Raw genomic sequence first — 27074 nt, 5'->3', positions numbered from 1 at the left:
TTGAGAAAAAAACCAATTAGGAATCACATGTTTATACAACAGCGCCTTATACGTTGTTTACTTTAGCTGACAACAGACAGATGTAGGCAAGGAGGTTACAGTTGCCGTATTTCAAACACAGGGTCAAGGCGTGGCATTCGCAGGACGACGACCGCCGGTACGGCTTTGATGTGTGGTATAGTTTTAGGAGGGGATTAACTCCTTGGTTAGTGTCAAAAACTGAAATATGTACACGAAAATTGAAATGTGTACACGAAAACTGAAATATGTACACGGAAACTGAAATATGTACACGGAAACTGAAATATGTTCACTGATTAGAATTCTAGGGGCTGAACAGCAGAAGACAGAGTGTAATCTGCTACAGTACCAGGCCGGCCAGCGTCTCCCACCAAAAAAGAAGAAGTTCTGTGATATACAACGCAGAATCGATCAACTGAAGACCAGACTGATCCAGAATGAAGTCAGCGTAATTTTCTTTGCTGACTCAGTTCCCATCTTCTCAAACTGTCTTAATTGCCCATGACTTTTGTGAATCTTATATGTACGTCATCTTGTATATATACATTCAAATTATTTGTAAATAAATCCATATTCCACCCTTATTGTCTTTCTTTCGTTCGTTTCAAATCCAGTTCCATTTTTTTACTTGCTCGAGTTGTTAAAATAACACTCGATACCCATTGTTTAACTAGATTGGCGGATTCAATTATTCGCAGGACGACGACCTCACTTTTTGCTAGTTTGTTTTCATACGACACAGGGGGTCGTCGTCCTGAGAATGAACCGTCAAGGCGACCCTATGTGAGGGTCAAAGTGACCTTAATGTCACTGACCCACTCTTGTACTGTTATCATGCATGTGACAAAATAAGGGGTGAACTTCTAGAATATCCAAATGGTAGATACAAATAAACACAAATGATGAAATGACTTCTTTGAGTGGCATTTAGAAGTTGGAATAGTAACTAAGACAAAATTGTTATGGATGAGCAACTTCTTTATTACAATTGGGCGACGTTTCGGTGTAGATTCTAACACCGTTATCATTTGCTTGATAACGCTGTTAGAATGGTGTCCTCCCATTAGTTAGACGTCCCAACACTTTAAACGGTTGAGTGCACACAGTAATCCTTACGCTTGTTACCTCAGACTTTGAAATGGAATAGTCCAGATAAGATCTGACAAACAAAGCAAAGCAGCTTTAAATAGATACTTTAATATTATACTTAACATTTAATGACACTTTACATTTGATAAATTTTATACAGTTTGTAACAACACTTTGTGACAGTTTTTGGTAATGTACACTTTACATTTAATAACTTTTACAGTATATTTATCCCAGACGAAGCAAGTTTGCTAGGTGACAGAGGTCTGTTGAGTCGCTCTTGAACTTCTGTCTTCAGTTGTCGAAAAAGCCAGCCATAGGTTGTTGCTTGGCGATCTGGCAAAAGGGCGAACACTATAGGGAAGGTGTTTGGACCAACTCTGACATGAATGATGTATACTTGATCCCATAAACCTGGACATGCTGTGAAGGTACCATCCACGTAAAGGGTGTCAGCTTCCTGGAGGGCTTGTATCTGTTCTGCAGTGGAGAAAGCCAGGATCTTGTCATCGTCGCCGTCGCTGAACAGTAGAAATGGACGTCAATCTGTTGTCTCTGACTATTTGTCTTCAATGTCTACTGCTGACCGCGACCTGGGTAACGCTGGAATGTAACGCCTGAACAAGAGCAAAGGAACAGTTACACATATGTTACATGAAATAATGATAATGATTTCATTAACTTGAAATGTTTAAGGGCAAAACAAGATATGTGGGACCTAAAAAAAGAGAGTAAATTCTAACCAAGTCAAAAATACGGGATGATATTTACCTGTAAAGTGCACTTTTCAAGCTCTGAAATGATGGCATCGCTGGCATGTTGGCTTCATCTACTTGAGTGACTTGCTCCGCGTACAATGCCTGCATCTGTGTGGTTTCTTCTCGCGCTTTTTTACGAAGATTCCTGACAAAGTTCACTCTGGTTTCATCTTCAGGCGGATGGTTATGTTCCGACTGATTGCGAAGAAAGTCACCGACAGTCGTACATATCCCATTGCACGTCTTGACGACACATCTCCAATGTGTGCAGGTTTGCCTCTCGCGGTTTCTGTTGTAAATATATCCATCTAATATCAACTGCTCACTTCCACGCCGAGAGGTGAGGTACTCTACTTTCCTTAAACCAGCCATATCGATACTGATAATGATACGTACCCCATGATCATTTTTATTTGTTTGATGAGTACGTAATCTAAACTCAACTCCTTCAACTGATCATACAGTAAGACAATTAAGCCACTCCATAGTTTACATAGGAAATCCCATGCCTATTGAACCTGTGCTGAGAGTAAGGTAATTTAGGTTAATTAAACGAAATTGTAACATATATACTCCCTAAACTGTGAGTCCCCTATCCCTACCCAGTACTTTAATCTAATTAGGACCGATCCATTACACCTGTAGGTAGATTCTATCTTTGCCCAAATAAACATGTCTAACAATTGGGACGTCTAACTAATGGGACGTCTAACTAATGGGATATAACCGTTAGAATCTACACCGAAACATCGCCCTAATGTAATAAAGAAGTTGCTCATCTATAACAATTTTGTCTTAGATATGAAATGATGTAGAATATCCGACTTAACAAAATACGCGACTAGACAATAACTTATTTTGGTTTTAGTCTTTGGAGCCCGAAACTATATTATGCTATTTTTTAAGGTGCTTGGCCGGTTGGTTGGTTGGTTTGTTGTTTAACGCCGCGCTCAGCAATATTCCAGCTATATGACGGCGGTCAGTAAATAATCGAGTCTGGACCAGACAATCCAGTGATTGACATCATGAGCATCGATCCAAGCAATTGGGATCGATGACATGCATCAACCAAGTCAGCGAGCCTGACCACCCGATCCCGTTAGTCGCCTTTTACAACAAGAATAGTCGCCTTTTAGGGCATGTATGGGTTGCTGAAGACCTATTCTACCCCGGATCTTCACGGGTAAGGTGATTGGCCGGATCGTGTCCCAGGAAACTTAGGTATTATTTTAATATTTATTTATAACCTATATAAATGTATGCGCAAATGTAAACATATAGACATTTCCATGCTCATCTGGACTATTTTTAATCATTGACAGAAGCAGAAGAGTCAATCATAATGGCCAAATTCCAGTACATTATTAACACCCCGGGCAAAGGATCAGTGAGCACTTGATTTTTCAGATCCCCGGGGAGTATACAACCCAAGCTGCCTCTGAGGCGCTAGAGGGTTAACAGCCACATCCTACCGGGTACCCATTCACTGCTGAGTGAACATATGCTTCAGTGTGGGGCAGGACCAAAGCCCTGAAAATTCTAAGGAGTCGAGCCATCCAACTGCTCTCCGCCACCACCGGGCTGTGCACCGGACCAGTGCTACCACATTATGACACACAGGAAGGTTCCGATTGCATGCATTCAGAACAAATGGTCTGTGTCGCCGTGGGGATGATCCTGATAACCAACGTCTTAAAAAGAAGGAAATAGTTTATTATAAAATATCTTTATTACCCTGTACGTGAGAAATAAAACAGTGAAAGGTGAAGGATGGAAATAATCCTGTCCCGTGAACAGCTCAATATCCGTCGGGAACCGACTTGTCATGGGTTCCCAGTGTTAAGGCTTGGACGCATGTCTTGAGATCTCGGATAGCAATGTCAATGTCACTTTTGGAGGTCTCCCTCCCAACCGAGAAACGTAAAGCATTTCTGGCAATGTCCTCCGGGATACCAATCGCCAGAAGAATAGGGGAGGCCCTGAAATAGAATTGGATGTGATCATTTCATGAATATGTAGCGGCCATAAAAGTTCCGAGTCCCGTGATGGGATTCGAACCACGGACCTTCTGATCCGAGATCGGACGTCTTGTCCACATGACCAAAGAGGTTAACCCCACCAGCAAGCTGACAAGGTAAGGATGTCATCTGTGGGACGACTCCACGCCCTGCTACAAGTAGGAACTATCTTGTTAGCTGTGATGGATCGACAGATGTCGAATATATTTCGAAGCTGTTCACAATTACTGAATATCAATTGACCAGTCTCATACTGGGCTTTTCCGCACAGTCATTAACCGATGTTATAGGCTCAGACTTAGATTTCATAATTAGCTCAGGTATGGAATATATTTGTGTAAAGGGAAGGGCTTGGATATTGTTTAAGACAGAATATATTTTCAGTCAAAGTTTCAACAACAAAAACATTTCTGAATAGTGCTGGTGTCCCAACGCGTTGTTTCAGAAGATCCTTCTGTCCAATCAACGATTTATTTACTTTTTAAGACCTGAGGACATTTTCTTGAACCCCCATCCTCAGAAAATGGAGGACAGAAAAGACAGAGAAATACACGGCAAATACATGGCCGCTATGCGTATCTAGTTCGGGCTGTATTGCAGTACTATCAAGTTATAATGAGGTTACTGAGACAACACCGCTTGCTCAAGTTTATCAAAATCAGTCTGTCTCATGACCCTAATTGACACAATGCTCCCCCCACCCACCCACCCCCCCCCCTCCCCCCGAGTGTCATACAGAGCGTCCATAACAGTGTCGAGACTAACGCTGACATAACCTCTGACCTTGGTACACCTCGCGGTAAGATAAACAACCTCATATTTCAGAGACACACTGATATTCTCAAACTGACATGGTATTCATTCCAAAACAGCTCTGAATAAATGAACAGAGAGAAATGGGATAGATCTTTGACTCAACTCATTATCAGCTTCATATAGAGTGTATTTCAATCAAATATTTCTTTTTCGATTTTCACAGCTGACCGAAAAAAGGACAACTAAAGTCAACATGGTAAAAAAAATTTACATCTCACAGATGTCACGCAAAATCCAAAACTATTGAATTTTATAAATATTGATGAAACTGAGGTTTCTGATAAAGAAAATATAATTGAGAATTTTCTTGATTCTTCTTGAAATAAGACAGTAGATCGAAGTATGCACTGGTGCTTATTTTTCATAGTGGTAACTGTCCGTGAAAGTTTGGTTACCCTGTCGGTATCATTTAGAATTGCATATGAAAAGATATACCATGGTTACGAATAGAAGGAATGCTATCAAGTTGGCTCACTGCAAGTGAACCACGCGTATAGATTGATGAAGGGAAGCTTGAACAGTTTCTTTATTTGTTGTTTAACGCCGCAATGTTCCAGCTATATGACGGCGGTCTGTAAATAATAAAGTCTGGACCAGACAATCCAGTTATTGATTGTCGTAATTCTGTGTTAAAGTATGGGAGTTGCGATCAGCTTAGCACTATGACTGTCGTAATTCTATGTTAAAGTATAGGAGTTGCGATCAGCTTAGCACTATGACTGTCGTAAGTCTACGTTAAATTATGGGAGTTGCGATCAGCTTAGCACTATCACTGTCGTAATTCTATGTTAAAGTATGGGTGTTGCGATCAGCTTAGCACTATGACTGTCGTAAGTCTATGTTAAAGTATGGGAGTTACGATCAGCTTAGCACTATGACTGTCTTAAGTCTACGTTAAAGTATGGGAGTTGCGATCAGCTTAGCACTATGACTGTCGTAATTCTATGTTAAAGTATGGGAGTTGCGATCAGCTTAGCACTATCACTGTCGTAAGTCTATGTTAAAGTATGGGAGTTACGATCAGCTTAGCACTATGACTGTCGTAAGTCTACGTTAAAGTATGGGAGTTGCGATCAGCTTAGCACTATGACTGTCGTAATTCTATGTTAAAGTATGGGAGTTGCGATCAGCTTAGCACTATGACTGTCGTAAGTCTATGTTAAAGAATGGGAGTTACGATCAGCTTAGCGCTACGATCGCCTTGTGGAACGGGGCCTGACACTATTATTTACAAGTGTCATATTCTGATACATAGGCTGGAATATTGCTCAGTTAAACAACGAACACACAACACATCACCCACCACATTATTGACCACAACACAACGCACACAACAACCAATAACATTAATTAATGGGCCATACTACAGGCGATACAGCTGCTATGGTAATGTGCTGCCAGCAACTCTATACTTGCCTGTTCTGAGCGTGACATGCTGCCCCAACACTGGCCTGAATACAGGAAGCCTTGTTCAGCACCTTGTGACCTTAAACACAAAATTGCAACATGGTGGAAAGGGCAGATCAACTCTTGACTCATCTTTATTTATGTTCAAGCCAAGTGTACCTTGTGACACCTGTTTGAGACATTTGGTTGGGAAACCTGTTTGGGACATCTGGTTGAGACACCTACCTGGAGTCCTACTTGGGGCCCCTGATGAGACATCTGGTTGAGACACCTACTTGGGGCACCTGTTGAGACACCTACTTGGGGCACCTGTTGAGACACTTGGCTGAGACACCTACTTGTGACACCTGCCTTGACACCTGTTTGAGACATTTGGTTGGGAAACCTACTTGGGGCACCTGTTGAGACACTTGGCTGAGACACCTACTTAGGGCACCTGTTGAGACATCTGGCTGAGACTCCTACTTGGGGCACCTGTTGAGACACTTGGCTGAGACCCCTACTTGGGGCACCTGTTGAGACATCTGGCTGAGACATCTACTAGAGACACCTAGTTGAGACACCTACGTTGACACCTGGGGTCCGTTCCACAATCGATCTTAGCCCAAGATGACTGTAACTACAAAGCGTACTTTAAGTGAGTGAGTGAGTTTGGTTTTACGCAGCTTTTATCAATATTCCAGCAATATCTCAGGAGGGACACCAGAACTGGGCTTCACACCCATACGTTAACTTTACAGAGCGCTTAGATCATGTTGTGGAACGGAGCCCGGTTCAGACACCTGGGTACACCTGCTATGTGGGAATTGTGACATTTTGAAAATAGCATCATAAAGCTTGAATATTTCTTATACTTGCTTCAAGACAGCAAAATGAATCTAAGTGGGAGCAAAACAATTAGTCAGAATAAATCCGAGACCTTGTAAAATTGTGTACTTTTGTAAAATCCATAAAAAACATACATCTTTTGTGTCTTAAAGGGGTATTAGCGGTAGGAACTAACGCACTCTGAGTGGGCACAGATTATATGAGTGATCTGACAGGTCAATATGATGTCATGATAACACACAAATTTCATTGGTTAATGCATAAACAGGTGACGACACGTAAACACCCACCAACGTGGGTCGTTTGACAACAAGGTCATAAGGCTTAATCATGTTTAATGGTAATAAATATCCATCAAACGATTCAAGATTCAAGACTTTTCAATAAACTCCTCTCAACACTTAGTTTTGTTTACACTGTCAGTCATGTATGAAACTGAAACGCCGCCACCTTGCAGACTGTTTATAGTCGGGGGGGGGGGGGGGGGGCTTTGAATTCGAAACACAGGCCTAATGATGTTTAAATGTTAGTGGAAAATCTTTTTCACATGATTACATTGGCTGAATGAAATACAGTCTTAATCATCACAGAAATGTAACCTTCACTTTATACACTGAAGCATACAGGAGTTATGTCCCTTTACTACCAGTTCTGTAGTTTGAATAAAAAATGCTTTGTCGAAAATTTTATAGGGTAGACAATTTAAACAATGAAATATTACCCATTGTCATATCACTGACCTCGGCCTGTTATTTAACTGGCCATTTTTCTGTCACTGCTTCAAACATGCAATTATATATAAGTAGGAGCCAAACAATTGTGAAGGAGACAATTTATGGATAACAACTTATTTATTTACTGTCAAAGGCGACATTTCAGTTTCGTTGATTGAGTAAGTGGGTATGGTTTATTGAGTGGGTATGATTGATTGAGTGAGTGGGTATGGTTGATTGAGTGGGTATGATTGATTAATTGAGTGGGTATGGTTGATTGAGTGGGTATGGTTGATTGAGTGAGTGGGTATGATTGAATGGGTGAGTGGGTATGGTTGATTGAGTGAGTGGGTATGGTTGATTGAGTGGGTATGATTGAATAATTGAGTGGGTATGGTTGATTGAGTGGGTATGGTTGATTGAGTGAGTGGGTATGATTGATTGGGTGAGTGGGTATGGTTGATTGAGTGAGTGGGTATGGTTGATTGAGTGGGTATGATTGATTAATTGAGTGGGTATGGTTGATTGAGTGGGTATGGTTGATTGAGTGGGTATGGTTGATTGAGTGGGTATGATTGATTGAGTGATTGGGTATGGTTGATTAAATGGGTATGGTTGATTGAGTGGGTATGATTGATTGAGTGAGTGGGTATGGTTGATTGGGTGAGTGGGTATGGTTGATTGGGTGAGTGGGTATGGTTGATTGAGTGGGTATGATTGATTGAGTGAGTGGGTATGGTTGATTGGGTAGGTATGTTGATTGAGTGAGTGGGTATGGTTGATTGGGTAGGTATGTCGATTGAGTGGGTATGATTGATTGCGTGAGTGGGTATGATTGATTGATTGAGTGGGTATGATTGATTGATTGAGTGGGTATGGTTGAGTGAGTGAGTGAGTGAGTGGGTATGATTGATTGAGTGAGTGGGTATGATTGATTGAGTGAGTGGGTATGGTTGAGTGAGTGAGTTGGTATGATTGATTGAGTGAATGGGTATGACTGATTAATTGAGTGGGTAAGGTTGATTGAGTGAGTGGGTATGATTGATTGAGTGAATGGGTATGATTGATTAATTGAGTGGGTATGGTTGAGTGAGTGAGTGGGTATGATTGATTGAGGGAATGGGTATGATTGATTGATTGATTGAGTGGGTATGATTGATTGAGTGAGTGGGTATGATTGATTGAGTGAATGGGTATGATTGATTGAGTGGGTATGATTGATTGATTGAGGGGGTATGATTGATTGAGTGAGTGGGTATGGCTGATTGAGTTAATCCTTATGGTTGACTGAATGTGTATGGTTGAGTGAGTGGGAATGACTGATTGAGAGAGTGTGCTTAAACATATAATAAAATGCCTTGGTGGTGTAATAGGTTTACACTTGGAAACCTGGTCCCCTATCAAACATACAAATATATAAATATTTAGCTTGCTTGAAATGGGTGAGGGTGTGAGGGTGGGGTACACCCCTTTAGTCTCCCTCTGGATCTACGTATGTCAGTCAGTAACAGGCGACTACGCTTGTCGTAAGAGGCAACTACGCTTGTCGTAAGAGGCGACTAAAAGGATCGGGTGGTCACACTTGCTGACTTGGTTGATGCATGTCATCACATCCTAATTGCATGGATCAATGTTCATGATATCAATGGCTGGAGTGTGGCCTTAAACAACAAACATTGCAGTGTTAAGCCCCACTCATTCACTCACTCACTCACTTACTCACTCACTCACCAGTGATGACTACAGTTACATTGCTTGACTGCTTGACTGCTAGCTGTGCTGATAATGCATGATTTTGTTTTTGCAAATAGTGGGTTTTTGCAAATGGACTCGATTATTTACAGACCGCCATCATATAGCTGGAATATTGCTGAGTGCTGCATTAAACAAACAAACAAACAAACAAACAAACAAACAAACAAACAAACAAACAAACAAACAAACAGTGTTATAAGGCCCCATCAGGGTTCATCTCTCACCTTCCAGACCTTTACCTTTGAAAGAAAAGTTGCAAGTGTTTGGAAGTCTCTGGCTAGTCTTGAATTTACCATTGATGTGGATCATGTCTCCAAATTCTCTCTGCAAACAATGTCAAAGTGTAGCTGGCAACAAGCGAGGTGTTTGTGAGTAACCTCAGTTAAAGAGAAACACGCTGTTATCAACACTGAACATATTGTTAAGCACCGCCAACTACAAAACACCAAGGGAGTTTCTAACTGCCACAACCTTTCCTGTAGGTTTTCTGGCTTCACCTATGATTGTGAAGATTATTATTTCAAGAGACAAAAATTAACAATAAAAAATGTGAGCTGTTATTTATTGAGTTAAACTGTCAAAAACCCTGAAAACATCATTCTGTAGGAAGATCCAGGGTAGAATAGGTCTTCAGCAACCCATGCTTGCTCGAAAAGATGACTGTGCTTGTCATAAGAGGCGACTTTGCTTGTAGTAAGAGGCGACTAACGGGATCAGGGGATCAGACTCGATGACTTGGTTGATGCATGTCATCGTATCAACAGTGCGTGGATCGTTGTTCATAATGTCAATCACTGGATTGTCTGGTCCAGACACGATTATTTACAGACAGCTGTCATTTAGCTGGAATATTGCTGAGTGTGGCATTAAACAACAAACAAACAAAACTGTAGGATGGAAACCTTGCAGCACTGGTTCATTGTAGTTCTACTGTCTCATGACTCCCTACACAAATATAGTACATTGCATGACTGTCATTACACAACAGACACCAGGTTAATCAGGAAAAGGTAATCCTTACAGATGTAGCGTTGCGTACCACTAGATAGTGAATCTTTCCATAAACCCCAATTTCTTCTCCAGATAACAGTCAAAATTTAAGGTACAAGATTAATATATTTAGAAATAAAGGAAAGATAATTCTTGCAGGTGTTAAGTTACTTACCACTAAAAAATTCAATCTTCCCACATACCTCTAACTCCTCCTCTAGGTAATCCCGGACATCCCTAAGGTGTTTCTCATAGGCGTCAATATTCCTCACCACTAGCTCTGCTGCCTGAAAGGAATAAACTTAAATGAGGAATAAACAGATAAAATACCTTGCTACAATAAAATATATCGCAAGTTCAATTATCGTAAATAATCTAAGTTTCATGTTTAGGGAATAGCCAATGAGCTATAGGGCATTTAATCTGTCAGAATGATGAGATCTGATTTGTTCACAGGATCTCATTAATTACTATGTATCCCACCTGGGAGGAAAATAAATTCTGAGCAGGAGAACAAATCCCTTGTACCCCGCCATGAAGAAGACACACTGCACATGGAGCGGGGAGCAGGGGAATAAATCCCTTAGCTTCAAAGCAAAAGCTGTGGGGTTTTTCCTAGTAAAACAAGTAAAACATGTCAGTAAGATAAATTCGGCATAGCAGTATCACTCGGGGTACACATATATGGTTTTATCCATCCCTTGTTCGGTTTTATACCAATCGCTTGTAAGTCTCAAGCTATAGATGTATGTTTGGGGAGGGACTTACAGTATTCATTCCCAAGGGAAGGAGAATCAATCATCGTAAGAGAATATTATTCTATAATAATAGCTACAATGGATAGAATTATCATTAAACCGCCTGCATGTTATCAGAAATGAGCGGGCCACTGTAACTTGATAATGCCCTCATTTCACTTTTCAAAACATTTCAGTTACAGCTTATTAGTGATGTGAAAAGAAGGAGTGAGTGAGTGAGTATGGTTTTATGCCTCTTTTAACAATATTTCATCAATATCACGGCAGGGGACACCAGAAATAGGCTTCACACGTTGTCCCCATGATGTAAACAGAGGATTTGCTAATGTCCTGCAAGTTTAGCAGGGCGTTGTGTCATTCCACTGTCATTGTGTCACCTCTTTTTAACCTCTTTTTAACCTCTTTTTTGGTCATGTGTACGAGATATCCAATCTCGGATCAAATCCAGTCACTGTACGGACATTTTCTGACCGTTACATTGACACACAATGTGGGGATAAGTATGTTCAAATTAAATTTCAGCAAAATAAATCTCATTACCTATTATGTGGCCTGGGACGTGCCTTCTGTTGACAGGGGGTATGTGGCAGGGCGTGGAGTCATCTTATAGATGACATCCTTACCTTGTCAGCTTGCTCTTGGTCATGTGGACAAGGTGTCCGACCTCGGATCAAAAGGTCCCTGGTTCGATTCCCAGGGGGGCACAGAAATGTTATGGCAGCTACACATGTCTAACGATTTCCTGTGTTCACACCTCCATTACAAAGAGGAGACACAGCGTCTGTCCCTTACCTTGCCAAGACCAGCAATCATGCCACCATTTTCTGTCCTAAAACAAAACAACAGGATTATACCAATGTATTAGATCATTCATCAACTTAATTTTAATTTTAAGTGAGTGAGTGAGTGAGTTTAACAGCACTCCAGTTATATCACAGCGTGTCAGCTTAATGTGGGAGGAAAGCTAGAAGTGATGCAGATCTAAGACGTTTACCACTTCGGTGAAACCCACGAGCACGGGTATGACAAACTCATGACGTATGACGTGCTGACAAACCTAGAAACATAATCGGGGCAAACCGGAATTCGAACCAACAATCATAGGTTTCTGGTGTGCCCAAGGGACGCAACTCTGCATAGTGAATTGCAGCACCAAAGACAACAGGGCCATCCATGCCCCCTTTAATTTTAAGTTATTTTGTATTTGCCCTGAAAATTCCTATGGACATATATAACAGGAGCTAACAAAGGGATCATTAATAGATTGTAATCAGAGATAAAATAAAAAAGACATTTTCAGCCTGTAGGAAGATACTTATCATTTCATCTACTTTGAATATGACTCATCATCCATATTTCAAAATGCTATTTGACTTATGATGGATGAAAGGGCATGGCAGAAACCTATGATTGTGAACTTGACTTCTGGTTCGACCTATGTTTCCAGGTTTTTCAGCACCAAACTCATTCTCATGGGCTTCACCAAAGTGGTAAATGTCTGACTGACATCTCTTTGGGCCTTCCTCCGACATGAAGCTGACACATCCTAATATAACTGGAATACTGTTGAATACATTAAATGTTCCAGGTTAGAATAAGTCTTCATGCTTGCCATAAAAGGCAGGTATGCTTGTCGTAAGAGGCGACTAATGGGATCGGGCGGTCAGACTCGCTGACTTGGTTGATGCATGTCATCGTATACCAATTGCATGGATCAATGCTCCTGATGTCAATCACTGGATTGTCTGGTCAAGACTTGATTATTTACAGACCGCTGTCATATAGCTGGAATATTGCTGAGTGCGGCGTTAAACAACAAACAAACAAACATTGTAGTGTTAAGCCTAACTCACTCGCTCGCTCACTCACTCACTCACTCACCCACTCACTCACCAGTGATGACTACAGTTACATTGCTTGACTGCTAGCTGTGCTGATAATGCATAATTTTGTTTTTGCAAATATTGGGGCAGGCTTAAACTGAAACACTGCATGGTCTGCAGAGTCTATGCATTATACGCACCCTGGTCGGAAATTCCTCTCCTGTCCTCCACCAAAGAATAAAGGGTAGAGTGGTGTCCCCTTGTCTATATCACGTACATAGATGGCGCCAACTCTTGGAGCATAGAACTGCATGAAATATAACAAGGTGTCAAACTAGAGGTATTTGTAAGTAGTTGCACAAACAGCCCCTTAACTGCCATTATCTCAAAGCTCCCCAAATCCAGTTCCACGCTGAAAACATCCATACCAGACAGCTGCCTACATTCGCTATTTTAAAGATGCAACAACTGCCAAGTGAAGACAGATTGACTCCTGTGTGTTTCTGGGGCTTCGGTCCTGCCCCACTCTGATGCACATGTAGCGCACATGGTGTCTGCCTGGGTAAGTGACTTTGTTCACCGAAGGGGGCACGGGTGGCCCAGTTGTCTAAGGCGCCGCGATTCGCTGAGCAGAGTTCTTTGGCACGCCAGAAACCTATGATTGTGGGTTTGAATCCCGGTTCGCCCTGATTATGTTTCAAGGTTTGTCAGCACCATACCCCCGCTCGTGGGTTTCACCGAAGTGGTAAACGTCTAAGACCTGCATAACTTCGGGCTTTCCTCCCACCCGTGCCCCTGGATGTCTTAGACGTTTACCACTTCGGTGAAACCCACGAGCACTGCTATGGTGCTGACAAACCTTGAAACATAATCGGGGCAAACCGGGATTCGAACCCACAATCATAGGTTTCTGGCGTACCCAAGGGACGCAACTCTGCACAGCGAAATGCAGCGCCTTAGACAACTGGGTCACTAGATCTAGATCTGAGACAATCTCATTAAAATTCAAATCTTAGTTCTATCTATGGCTTGACAAAGATCTGAGGACATCCCAGAACGACCTTTCATTCGACCAATCAAAGCGTCGCTTACCAGATCATGAAAGTGACAGTCGGAATGTGTTTTCTAATCATGCAACCTTGAAACTGTTAACACAGGGTATTCCGAACAACAGTTACAGACCTTAAGACTGATTTCGTCAAAATTATGGTCTATCTCTCGCTTCTGTGGGATAAACATTTCAACGGAGGAGGCTTTGCACAGTACGTGGGAGGCACTGCCATACAATTGCAACCATATATTAGACATTCCAGAATGTTCGTTTGTTCAGTTTTCAATATTTTAATCGAGAACTGTGTCAACATATTTTTCAAGCGTAGTCAAGCGAGTGCCATAAAGCTCAAGAAAGCTGCTTTCTAATTGGCTGATGTTGACTTCTTGTTATTCGTTTCAGTGGTCGATCAAAGTTTGCAAAACGTCGTTCTGACGTGTCCCATAATAGGATGTCCTCAGATCTTTGTTTAGCGGCAGTGAGAACTTAGATCTGATTTTAATGAGATTGGATCTGAGACAAAACAAATCTTAAATATGCACAGGGTCTTCAAATAGTCCCGAATTCATAAAATAAATTACAATCATCACTTTTTATCAACTGTATATGCTACAATATATGTATTAATGAATAGTAATATTTTTTATAGAACAACAATAGAACTAGTCTTAAAAAAAACTGATTAATTCTAAGGCAGACCATATGTTCAAAATAATCATTTACACAAGGATTACCTTCTGAACTCAGAATTGAAATGTGGTTGAGGCAATGGTTACCAAATGCATTCCAAATGGTAACATGGTCAAGACAAGGGTTACCATATGTTCGACAACAATAAGATAGTTTAATCAAGGGTTACCATGGTTACCTTATGCCCCACAATAGTAAGGTAGTCCACATGAATGTCACTGACATCGACCTTGACCTTGCCTAAAGCCTGTGCAGCATCAGTATGGAGCAGGATCTTCGAGGTCTCACCGGTCTGGCGCTTGAGACTCCGCACTTGAGAAAATATCTCTGAGATTGGCTGCAAAGAAGCAGTGAGGTGTAACCATGGTAACAGTGATGATGATTTTTACCAGATTGAAACATTTAATACTTGGACAATGTCACCTATGTGAGCTGAATTTAAAATTCATTGTGTGATAACTATCATGTTTAAAAAATACATATTGGACGTGTATGACAACCGGTTATTAATATCGCAACAACATGGATATGGATGGCAATCTCATTCAAATCAGATCTTAGTTCTCGTTATCACTAAACAAAGATCTGGGGACATCCCATTACGGTTCATGTCAGAACGACCTTTCATCCGAACAATCAATGCATCGCTTACCAGACGATCGGAATGTGTTTTCTAATCATGCAACCTCGTAAACGTTAAAACGGGGATTCCGAACGACAGTTACGTCCTGTACGACTGATTCCTTCAAAATTATGGTCTATCTCACGCTTCCGTGGAATAAACATTTGAACGAAGAAGGTGTTACACAGTACGTGGGAAGCACTGCCATACAATCGCAACCATATATTAGACATTCCAGAATGTTCATTTGTTCAGTTTTCAAAATTTTAATCGAGAACTGAGTCAACATATTTTTCAAGCGTAGTCTGAAATGGAAGTAGCCAAGTTGAAACAAGTGCCAAGAAAGCTCGAGAAAGCTACTTTCTCATTGGCTGATATCGACTTCTTGTTATTTGTTTCAGTGGTCAGTCCAAGTTCGCGATAGGTCGTTCTGACTTGACCTTTAATGGGATGTCCTCAGATCTTTGTTTAGCGGCAGTGAGTACTTAGATCTGATCTTAATGAGACTGTATGGATGGGAGACGATATTTGGGTAATATGTCACCTGTATGATACCTGTCTCGTCACAACTGTCACCATGATGGTGTGGGGATGCACCCCTAAAAGTCCAGTTTCCACCCTTGTCCAACTGGGTTGAAATTTCCAGGCTCAATCGTAGTACCACGAGTGTCAATTACAAGTTATGTTCCTTCTATGTCACTCCTATTGACCAATCAGATTCCATCTCTCATATCACTTGCATTTGCTTCAAACAAAATGGCAGTGCCCAGTCAAGACAATCTGATCGATCATCAAGATCAATATTGTAATAAAACGTGTCTTACTTCGTGAAGTGCCTCAAATCACGTGAGCACCTCAATTAGAAACATAAAAGGTTTTGGAAAATATCTGTTGATGCCGAGTTTGTGGTACACATGCTTTACAAATTGACCGAATATCTGCACGGCAGTTGGCGACCTGGATATTGATTACGTTACGCGATTTTGACTGGACGATGCATAGACTAGTCCAGCCAAAATATAACTCCATAATTCCAGCCTAGTTTGGTAAGGGTGGAAACTGGACTTATAAAGCCAGTTAGCTCCCTTGATCGGGAAGATGGGGCGCACAGCACTCAGGATATCCCTCGGATGATGGTCAACAGGGCTGACACCTGTATAACACCTGTCTCGTTGTTGACCAACATGACTGACTTACCTGTATAACACCTGTCTCGTTGTTGACCAACATGACTGACTTACCTGTATAACACCTGTCTCGTTGTTGACCAACGTTACTGACTTACCTGTATATCACCTGTCTTGTTGTTGGCCAACATGACTGACTTACCTGTATAACACCTGTCTCGTTATTGGCCAACATGACTGACTTACCTGTATAACACCTGTCTCGCTGTTGGCCAACATGACTGACTTACCTGTATAACACCTGTCTTGTTGTTGGCCAGCATGACTGACTTACCTGTATAACACCTGTCTTGTTGTTGGCCAACATGACTGACTTACCTGTATAACACCTGTCTTGTTGTTGGCCAACATGACTGACTTACCTGTATAACACCTGTCTCGCTATTGGCCAACATGACTGACTTACCTGTATAACACCTGTCTCGTTGTTGGCCAACATGACTGACTTACCTGTATAACACCTGTCTCATTGTTGGCCAACACAACTGACTTACCTGTATAACACCTGTCTCGTTGTTGACCAACATGACTGACTTACCTGTATAACACCTGTCTCGTTATTGGCCAACATAACTGACTTACCTGTATAACACCTGTCTCGTTATTGGCCAACATAACTGACTTACCTGTATAACACCTGTCTCGTTGTTGGCCAGCATGACTGTCACCATGACAGTGTTTGGGCGCACTGCACTCAGAACATCCTCGACCTCAACTCGCCCGCTCAGCTCTGAGGCCGACACAAAGGTACACTCTATAACACAGGAATAAACCCAAAATAAAACTTCAATGGAAACTTTCATCTGCCAAACCAAATTAAACATGATGAACGATACCCAACTTCAGTGAGTGCCAATATTCTCTTAGAGCTTGTATATTTTGGCTATCATTAAGATCCAAACATCCATTTTCATGTTATTCAGATTAAAAAGAAAAGACTTAGAGAAATATCATTCAGGATTAGAATCATAATTCTGGAACAGAAATGATTTATTTTACTTCCCTGTCGTTTTAACATGGACAATATACAGCTACATTCGTGCGTGCGTGCGTGCGTGCGGTGCGATGCGATGCGATGCGGTGTGGTGCGGTGCGGTCGGTGCGGTGCGGTGCAAACACTTCATCCACTTGGCTGCAGTGCCACCATGATATATTACAGAGTGGCAACAAGTACGGGGGCTTCAGATTCGCTCAAAATACCAGTACTCTCACACGTTCACATGAGTGTTTCTGAAGTTTTCTCATACATACAGGTAAGAAAAAGATATATTATTCATCTTCCCAAGGCAAGGGCGTTAACTGACCATAAAAGTCTAGACCATACAAGGCTGGACTTCCGGAGTTACATTTCTGCTGGGCTAACGAGTCTATGCATAGTCCAATCAAAATGGCGTAACAAACTAGACATCTGGTTCGTAAACAGCATTGATTTCAATGTGCAGACTTTGGTCGACTGAAGCATTTGCAAAGCATGTGTATCGTCGTCTGGGCTGTGACAAATCTTTTCATGTTTTTAACCAAGGTGCTCAAGTGATTTCATGCACTTTGCGAGGTAAGACATCTTTTATTACAATATAGATCTTGATTAGCGATCAGATCGTCTGTAGTGGGAGCCACCATTTTGTTTGACGCAATGCAAGTGATATGAGAGATGGAATCTGATTGTATAATGAGACTGGAGCTAAATTAAAGTTCTGCACCTAACTGCATATATATGAATGTATGTCTGTATGATTAGTTGAGTGATTAGAATATATATTTTAGAGTTATTGTATATACCTAAGGATGTAAACATATTGATGTAATATGTTACACTGTGATTATGTTATATATATATATTTATGTTCAGGTGTATCCCGGCAAGTCAAATGATGTCTGATGTTGTGACATCACAGGGAACAGTGCCATACACCTGGTGAGGATATATATATTTTGTATGTATTTATGGTGATATGTACTGAAATTGTGTGTTATGTATTAATGTATTTATCACCATTCTCCCATTATTGATAAGCTATGTTTGTCAATTTATTATATGATAAATCCCCTTTAATATTTAGAGCAATATAAGATAAAACTAATTATGACTGATCATAGCAATGTATATAAGATTCTAATATTTGTTAATAAGTTATAATGTAATGTTTTATTTGTATGTGTAGATATTGTGCATATTTTAACTCTGTGTATTTATTTTTACAGGGCCTCTTATTATTATGCCTCCAATTATACTACTGTATTAAACAACTGGCATCTACAAATCAACCTGCATTTGCGTGATTTACATGTCACATGTGACATCATAGATCCATGACTTGAGATGTACCAGTTGTCTCGTGCAGGATTAGTGTGTAAGGTTTCCAAATCACGTGCAGCATATCGTGATAAGAATAAAGACACTGTGGTAACAGTTGACTGCTGGCTAGTTTTGTCATTAAGTGGTTCACATTGGAACATCTCTTCTTAACGTACACACTTTTCTGTTTCTGGGGCAGTCGGGTAGCCTAGTGGTTAAAGCGATTGCTCGTCACACCAAAGACCCAGGCTCAATTCCCGACATGGGTACAATGTGTGAAGCCCATTTCTGGTGTCCCCCGACATGATATTGCTGGAATATTGCTTAAAAAGGTAAAACCATACTCACTCACTCACTCTATATGTTTCTATGGTTCATGTTTCTTTTGGCAGTGAGTATATATTTTAAATCATGGTAACATACTGTAATCTTGACACAACATAACTCCACTGGACACACCTGCTACACCTGCAGCCACCATGCTATGCCTGCAGCAGTGAGTGTATATTTTATTACTTGCCCGTGAAGAGATCACCTGTTTAATAAACATACAGCTGTATTACACATTGTGTAATACCAAAACGTACTTATGTACTCTCGGAACACGTTTCACGATCAAATATTGAAAGCTCTCAACATCCCTTGGCTTATTCAACGACATTGCGTGTGGAGTTGATAGATCGCTGAGAGGAGCTTATGCACACTCGATGACCCCAGCAACCTTGTTGCTAGGCTGACGTCACATGGCATTGTTTCGCCAATGGATCTTGCAACAAAATTCCACAAATGACGTCATCGGGTATTGTGACGTTATTGTAAACTTTGAGGTGCAAGGCCCGTTCCACAAGGCGATCGTATTGTAGCACAAAAGTCGTTAGTCTAAGTTAAAGTATGTGAGTTGCGATAGTCTTAGCCCTACAATAATTTTGTGAATTCTAAAGGTGGACCGTTGTATGGTATTAAATTCATACGTTTCAACTTTTGACACGTTTGAAGTATTACTCTGTTAAACTCAATTGGTCTATGCCGTGGATTGTGTAGGTGTCAGCCTATTCATGCTCAACAGTATAATTCTAAAAACGTTATAAATGGCAAGTAATAGATAAAATACTAAACTCGCTCCTGTGTAAAACCAATTTTATGAAACTCGTGAATAGATGTGGTATCTGACTCGCTTTCGCTCGTCAGATACCACAACTATTCACTCGTTTCATAAAATTGGTATTACACGGGAGCTCGTTTAGTATTCTATACTTAAATCATGGTAATATAGAGAAATCTTGACACAACATAACTCCACTGGACACACCTGCTACGCCTGCAGCCACCATGTGTTCCAGCACCAGTTTAATGGAGTCGTGTTCCAGGTTGGATGTGATGAAGTGTGGCAGCTGCTTCTTGGGGTCCCCTGTGTTTCCTTTACAATCTTGACTCCCGTCATCGTGGAAAAACTTGACGGCAGTGTCCAGGATCCAGTTATTACCCTTATTTAATAGAAATCAGTGTTCCCGTTTACCCGTTATTACCAGTTTTTTACCACCAAAATTAGGCTATATACTGGTAATTCATGTGACAGCCAGTCCCTGTGAACCAGCAAATAAAGTACCTTATACATCTTTTTCTTGAACAAAACATCCGCGATATTCATATAAGTATATTTTTCAAATAAAGACAGTAATAAGACGTGTAGATCTAACCAAGTTACTTCAGAGATGTCATTGCATTGAACCTGATGTTAAAAGAGTTAAAACCAGGTAATTTTTACGGTAACAATGTTTACAAGGGTGTCTTTCTCCAAGCACTGAAAACATAACTTTTAGCAAAAACGGGTATCCTAGGTAACTGCCTGGCTCACAAAATCTTAGTAAGCTAGTGTGTGCTTGCCTGCACAGCTTTATTTTATTGCATGTAGAACTTACTGATTATGTTCGTTTTCAAGACACAGAAATGAAATGAGTTTGTTTGATGAATGCTTTGCTCACTCATACAGAGAATTCAGAAGCTGATTGTCACTGAGAAGAAAGTTCACCTGACGCAACCTACGATGGAAGTCCGTCCTCACATCTCCAAAGTGAGAAGTATTGTATCCGAGATGTTAATGAGATTGTGAAGTCAATAAACTTGTTTGAATGCAACTAGTTGTTTCTTTGTTTGTTGCTTAACGCTGCACTCGTCTATATTCTAGCGATATGTAAATAATCAAGTCTGGACCTGACAATCCTGCGATACGTCAACATGAATTCAAGCCATCAGGGGACGATAATACACACTCAACCAAGTCACCAAGCCTGACCACCTGATACATTGAGTCACCTCTTACAAGCATAGGTTGCTGGGGATCAATTCTAACTCGGAATCCCTATAGCGGTTGAACTCAGGTAAGTGCCATTGTGAAGGAAACAGGTTGGTGTTCTCCTAACCGTTTGCCAACTTCTGTTTGGCACAAATATGTGTAGTTGTTGCTTAGTTCCTCTTCAGTCCTTTAATATGCCAACGCCTTTTCATAGCAGATGTTTCAGTCCTTTAATATGCCAACGCCTTTTCATAGCAGATGTTTCAGTCCTTTAATATGCCAACACCTTTCCATAGCAGATGTTTCAGTCCTTTAATATGCCAATGCCTTTTCATAGCAGATGTTTCAGTCCTTTAATATGAAAATGCCTTTTCATAGCAGATGTTTCAGTCCTTTAATATGAAAATGCCTTTTCATAGCAGATGTTTCAGTCCTTTAATATGAAAACGCCTTTTCATAGCAGATGTTTCAGTCCTTTAATATGCCAACGCCTTTTCATAGCAGATGTTTCAGTCCTTCAATATGCCAACGCCTTTTTCATAGCAGATGTTTCAGTCCTTTAATATGAAAACGCCTTTCTGTAGTAGATGTTTCAGTCCTTCAATATGCCAACGCATTTTCGTAGCAGATGTTTCGGTCCTTTAATATGTTAACGCCTTTTTGTAGCAGATGTTTCGGTCCTTTAATATGTCAACGCCTTTTTGTAGCAGATGTATCAGTCCTTTAATATGCCAACGCCTTTTTGTAGCAGATGTATCAGTCCCTTAATATGCCAACGCCTTTTCGTAGCAGATGTTTCAGTCCTTTAATATGCCAACGCCTTTTTGTAGCAGATGTTTCAGTCCTTTAATATGCCAACGCCTTTTTGTAGCAGATGTTTCAGTCCTTTAATATGCCAACACCTTTCAGTAGCAGATATTTCAGTCCTTAATATGCCAACGCCTTTTCATAGCAGATGTTAGTTAAAAGTATGTGATATCTACGCAGTTTCTGATTTGATGAAAGCGACCAACATATATTTGACAACCATTTACACATCAAATTCGAGTTTGAAAACATTACAATGTAGGCCAAAATATTCCTGAAAATAGTGACTAATTTTATTTTCAGTTTGGAAAAACAATTTGCAAACTGGTTTGGAAACATTAATCAGCAAACTTACCTCTGTCCCTCCTGATGTGAAGATGATGTCTGAAAGACAAATTAAACCTGATCAGCCACACAGTGTTGCCATGGTAATGTTTCAGTGATATCACTGGCTGTGGAAACTAGGGCTGGGACGAGTCCAGATTTAATACCCGGGTTCCCACCCCCTTATTACCCGTTCCTACCCAGGTACCCGCTGTAGGTCTCAAGAGATAGAACACACTGTCTGATTAGGAAAAGTGTGACTGTAGCCCATAAAAAAGTATTTAGATACATGTATAAAACAATCTGGTCACGCATACCCTAAAGTTAACTGCATGAAGTTGTGGCAGCCAATGATTGAAGTGACAGGAAACTTTTGAGTGTGGTCGCCGACAGCAAGGAAATTAGAATTATCCGCCCCTGATTGTTTACAAACATGACAGGTTTGACGGTTCAAGAAACACTTCCTTTTCTGACATAGTTGCAAAATGTGGAATAACAGACAAAAGATTACATTTGACAACTTACAAACATGACAGGTTTGATCATTCAAGAAACACTTGAAAGACACCACAAGAGCAACAAATTTAGGCAAAATTAGCCTCAATACCCTACAATGTGGCGGGACTCACAGGACTTGGAAATTTTACGGCCGCTACATATGCATCAGTTTCCGTATTCCATGCAGTTTTCACTGACAATTTCTACTGGGCAAGGGGGGTCACTCTACACAGTCTGGCATTGCAACATGTCTTTCTAAATCTGGCGCTGTCTTGTGAACCATTATCAATCTCATTAAAACCAGATCTTAGTTCTCGCTACCGCTATTTCAAATTGGCGACTACGCTTAGAAATATATTTTGACAAATTCTCAATGACAAATTTGAAACCTGAACAAAAATATATTCTGGAAGGCTAATAGATGGTCTAGATTGTAAGGATTCAGTCGTTAAACCCGTAACTATCGTTCGGAAAACCCCATGTTAAAGTTTTCGAGATTGCATGATTAGAAATAACATTCCGACTGTCAATTTCATAATCTGGTAAGCGACGCACTGATTGGTCGGATGAAAGGTCGTTCTGACCTGACCCCTAATGTCTACAAATCTTTGTTTTGTGGTAGCGAGAACTAAGGTCTGATTTTAATGAGATTGGAACCATTATGTACATTCAATGTTCTCTTCGCTTTCTACTTGTCCAAGTCACTAAAGCACCATTGCATCATGTTTCATAAAACATGTAGAAATAAATTAAATAAATATTAACAAATTTGGATAGATAATAATCGAGTCTGGACCAAACGATCCAGTCATTGACATCATGTGCATCTATCCATGCAGTTGGGATATGATGACATGCATCAACCAAGTCAGTGAGTCTCATCATCCGATCCTATTAGTCGTCTCTTACGACAAGCACTTTCCCCCTTTTTGGCAAACATGGGTTGCTGAAGACCTATTCTACCCCGGATCTTCACGGGGAGACAAACATGGGTTGCTGAAGACCAATTCTATCCTGGATCTTCACGGGGAGACAAACATGGGTTGCTGAAGACCTATTCTACCCCGGATCTTCACGGGGAGACAAACATGGGTTGCTGAAGACCTAATCTACCCCGGATCTTCAAGGGGAGACAAACATGGGTTGCTGAAGACCTATTCTACCCCGGATCTTCACGGGGAGACAAACATGGGTTGCTGAAGACCTAATCTACCCCGGATCTTCACGGGGAGACAAGCATGGGTTGCTGAAGACCTATTCTACCCCGGATCTTCACGGGGAGACAAACATGGGTTGCTGAAGCCCTATTCTACCCCGGATCTTCATGGGGAGACAAGCATGGGTTGCTGAAGACCTATTCTACCCCGGATCTTCACGGGGAGACAAACATGGGTTGCTGAAGCCCTATTCTACCCCGGATCTTCATGGGGAGACAAGCATGGGTTGCTGAAGACCTATTCTAACCCGGATCTTCAGGGGTAACTGCCATTGAGACAGATGAACATGTGCAGCACATTTTGAAGATGTTGAATACGAACCTGAAGGCTTTGCTCCGATCATGGATGCCACGTTTCCCCTGGCTTCATGAATTATGGCCTTAGCCCTCTGTCCTGTAACAATAAGAGTGAGTGAGTGAGTGAGTGAGTGTGTGAGTGTGTGAGTGAGTGAGTGAATGACTGAGTGAGTGTGTGAGTGAGTGAGTGAGTGAGTGAGTGAGTGAGTGAGTGAGTGAGTATGGTTCACCGCTTTTAGCAATATTCCAGCAATATCACGGCGGGGGACACCAGTAATGGGCTTCACACACTGTTCCCATGTGGGCAATCGAACCCGGGTCTTCGGCGTGACGAGCAAACGCTGTAACCACTAGGCTACCCCGCTGCCCTGGAAAAACTAGTAAGGTATACTACAGTGTATACAGTCTTCATTAATACAAGTGAATTTTGAAATATTAATAAATGTGAATGAAATCAGTAGATTCTCAATAACGCCTTTAAGACTTTAACTCAACTCCTCCAAATTAGTGAGTCAGCAATATTCCAGTAATTACTTGATAGGGGACACAGAGAATTGAAGCCCCTGAGCATGACTTGTGAACTATTCAATCACTTAGGCTGAACAAAATAAGTCTTGGTTCTCAGGCACTGCCCGCATCATCATAACGTCTGCCGTATGTTAAGTTTTTATTTCCATTTAAAAAAAAAAAATTAAATCCTGACACTTAAAAACAATGTGATCAAGTTAGCATGCAGTTACTTCCCTTTACGTGTGCACTGCTTTACTTCACATCTCTAGTTATGGTCATGGCGGCAATAGGAGATTGTATGTTTGTTTATGTAGGGAGGCCCTTTCCCAGGTTGATGATACGACTGTTTATTTGTTTACATACTAGTTTGAACAAGCAAAAAACAAAAAACAACCGCCTGCCCGCACTTTATTTTCATAGGTCATTGCCTGAGAACCAATTTATTTATTTTTTTTAGCCCTTAAATGCCTGTTTGTTGTTTGTTTGTTTAACGCTGCACTCAGCAATATTCAATCCATGAACAGTCAATCCAGTGACTGCCATCAGACAAATCAATTCACACCATTGGAATATGACGACAACCAATCGACCAAGTCACTGAGCCTGACAACCTGATCCATTTAGTGACCTCTTACTGCAGGCATAGGTTACTGGAGATTGTCACTAAGGTACCACACTGCTCCCTTCAAAAACACATGGGTCACAAAAGCAGGTGAAACTAAGCTTCATGACATGCCGTGTCTTCTCCGGCAACTGACTTTGTTCGAAATGTGCCTCTGTTCATCCAGCAGGATGAGAGAGCAGTGTGGCTGTTCACCTTCTTGCGCCTAACTGGCAGCTTAGGTTGTATACTCCCCAGGGAGCTGAGAATGATTGTCAAGTGCACACTGATCCAGTGGCCGGGGTAATAATAGAGCTTTGTGCATGCCTCTGTGTGGTATGGAAATATGTGCAACATAAATGGCCCATTATTATCATCATCATCATTATTATCATTATAATCATTATTATTATCATTATCCACCTTGTGTGTATGAGCTTGAAGGGTTCCCCCATGCATCACGCAGGGTGTCGTGGATAGCTGTCAACACGTCCGGCTCCAGGGGAGTTGTGGCATTGTAGTCAAGGTACACACTATATCATAGACAGTGACAAGAATGTATGCAAGAGTTGATATTCAATAATAGTTTTGAAATAAGAATATATCTGCAATAATAAGGTTACTGAAATAATTTCACATTAGGAAGAGCAAGGAGATTTATACAGCAGGGTACGAATAACAAAAGGAAATACAAATTGGAAAACTGAATAAAATTCAATTTTCTGGCTAAGCATGTTCAGCCACTACTCTGAATTGTCAAGTCAAGTAAATTTCTTTCTGTCTTGTAAACTAGATTTGCTCATAATAGCTCATATATTATTTTTTTAAAAAGGTTGTCATTAAATGTGTTTTTGCGTACACTCCTGAAATAGTTTCTTAAAGGGTGATATTTTAACCATCAACCATTATGGACATCTTGATAGCCTCAGTGCTTGTATCACAACAGCACCTTAATTGTTATACCAACACCTCCAGATTACTTAATTGAATCCTCTCCTGTTAACCCCATTGGCTTCGCCATTGTATTGTTATCTTTGTACATTCGTCCCACCTTGTGTTGTGTAAACACCAAAAGTGTCATGTATTCATTTCAAATTGTCATTGGTGAATTCATATTTTCAAAATAAGTTATATTCGGAAAATTTACAGAATCTGTTTTAACATCGATAACCTACCTGGCCTTACTTGTCATGATTTACGTCCCTCTGTCGTTATCTTCACACATGCACTTCTAATTATATATTCCTTAATAAACACTACAGAACACCCAGTCACGTTTTGCCACGACATTTACTCGTCTAATAGCTATTTCGCTTCACAACCCATTCCATATTTTATATTTTCTGATAATCTTTTAAACCTAACAACATTAAACGAATTCTTTATTTTTGTTTGATTTTGTCGCACTTGAAACTTTGCAAAAACTTCGTTGAAACAAAAATTAATTGTGTAAATGTTTCAGTATTTTCGCTTGAGACCCCATGACCATTGGCCCGGAAGTTAGGACCGACGGTGTGTGCGCATGCCCAAGCAGGTGCTTGTTTTGTTTACTTCGTCAGCTGGCAGAAGGATGACGCCTTAAGAACAAGTCTGTACTTTCGGTTTGTTGTCATTAAGTGAAAAACAGAGCGTCGATGACAGTTTAGTTCCCGTTTGTTCTCTCTATAATAAGGTAAACTATTAACTGAATTCAGCTTTATTTGAAA

At 40.8% G+C, this 27074-nt stretch overlaps 1 protein-coding gene and 1 pseudogene across 1 annotated transcript; both read right to left on the bottom strand.

Moving 5' to 3' along the window:
- Window positions 1-1327: 1327 nt before the first annotated feature.
- Window positions 1328-2275, bottom strand: LOC139471371 (uncharacterized; annotated as a pseudogene).
- A 1391-nt stretch (window positions 2276-3666) lies between these two features.
- Window positions 3667-26687, bottom strand: LOC139471449 (selenocysteine lyase-like). Its single transcript, XM_071253812.1, has 13 exons — window positions 26544-26687; window positions 25792-25901; window positions 24283-24354; window positions 22278-22306; window positions 20132-20306; window positions 17153-17280; window positions 14896-15054; window positions 13177-13283; window positions 11946-11982; window positions 10599-10682; window positions 9630-9729; window positions 6119-6188; window positions 3667-3847 (listed from the first exon to the last, which is right to left on the bottom strand). Exons 1-13 carry the CDS (start codon window positions 26558-26560, stop codon window positions 3667-3669), a joined length of 1269 nt encoding a protein of 422 aa, XP_071109913.1. The 5' UTR covers window positions 26561-26687.
- Between the last annotated feature and the right edge of the window lie 387 nt (window positions 26688-27074).

This window comes from Haliotis cracherodii, unplaced genomic scaffold, assembly GCF_022045235.1.
Source record: "Haliotis cracherodii isolate W230 unplaced genomic scaffold, xgHalCrac1.p SCAF_22, whole genome shotgun sequence".
Lineage (NCBI taxonomy): Eukaryota > Metazoa > Mollusca > Gastropoda > Lepetellida > Haliotidae > Haliotis > Haliotis cracherodii.
Note: the sequence above shows the minus strand (reverse complement) of the source record. Positions and strands in the feature narration are given on the sequence as shown.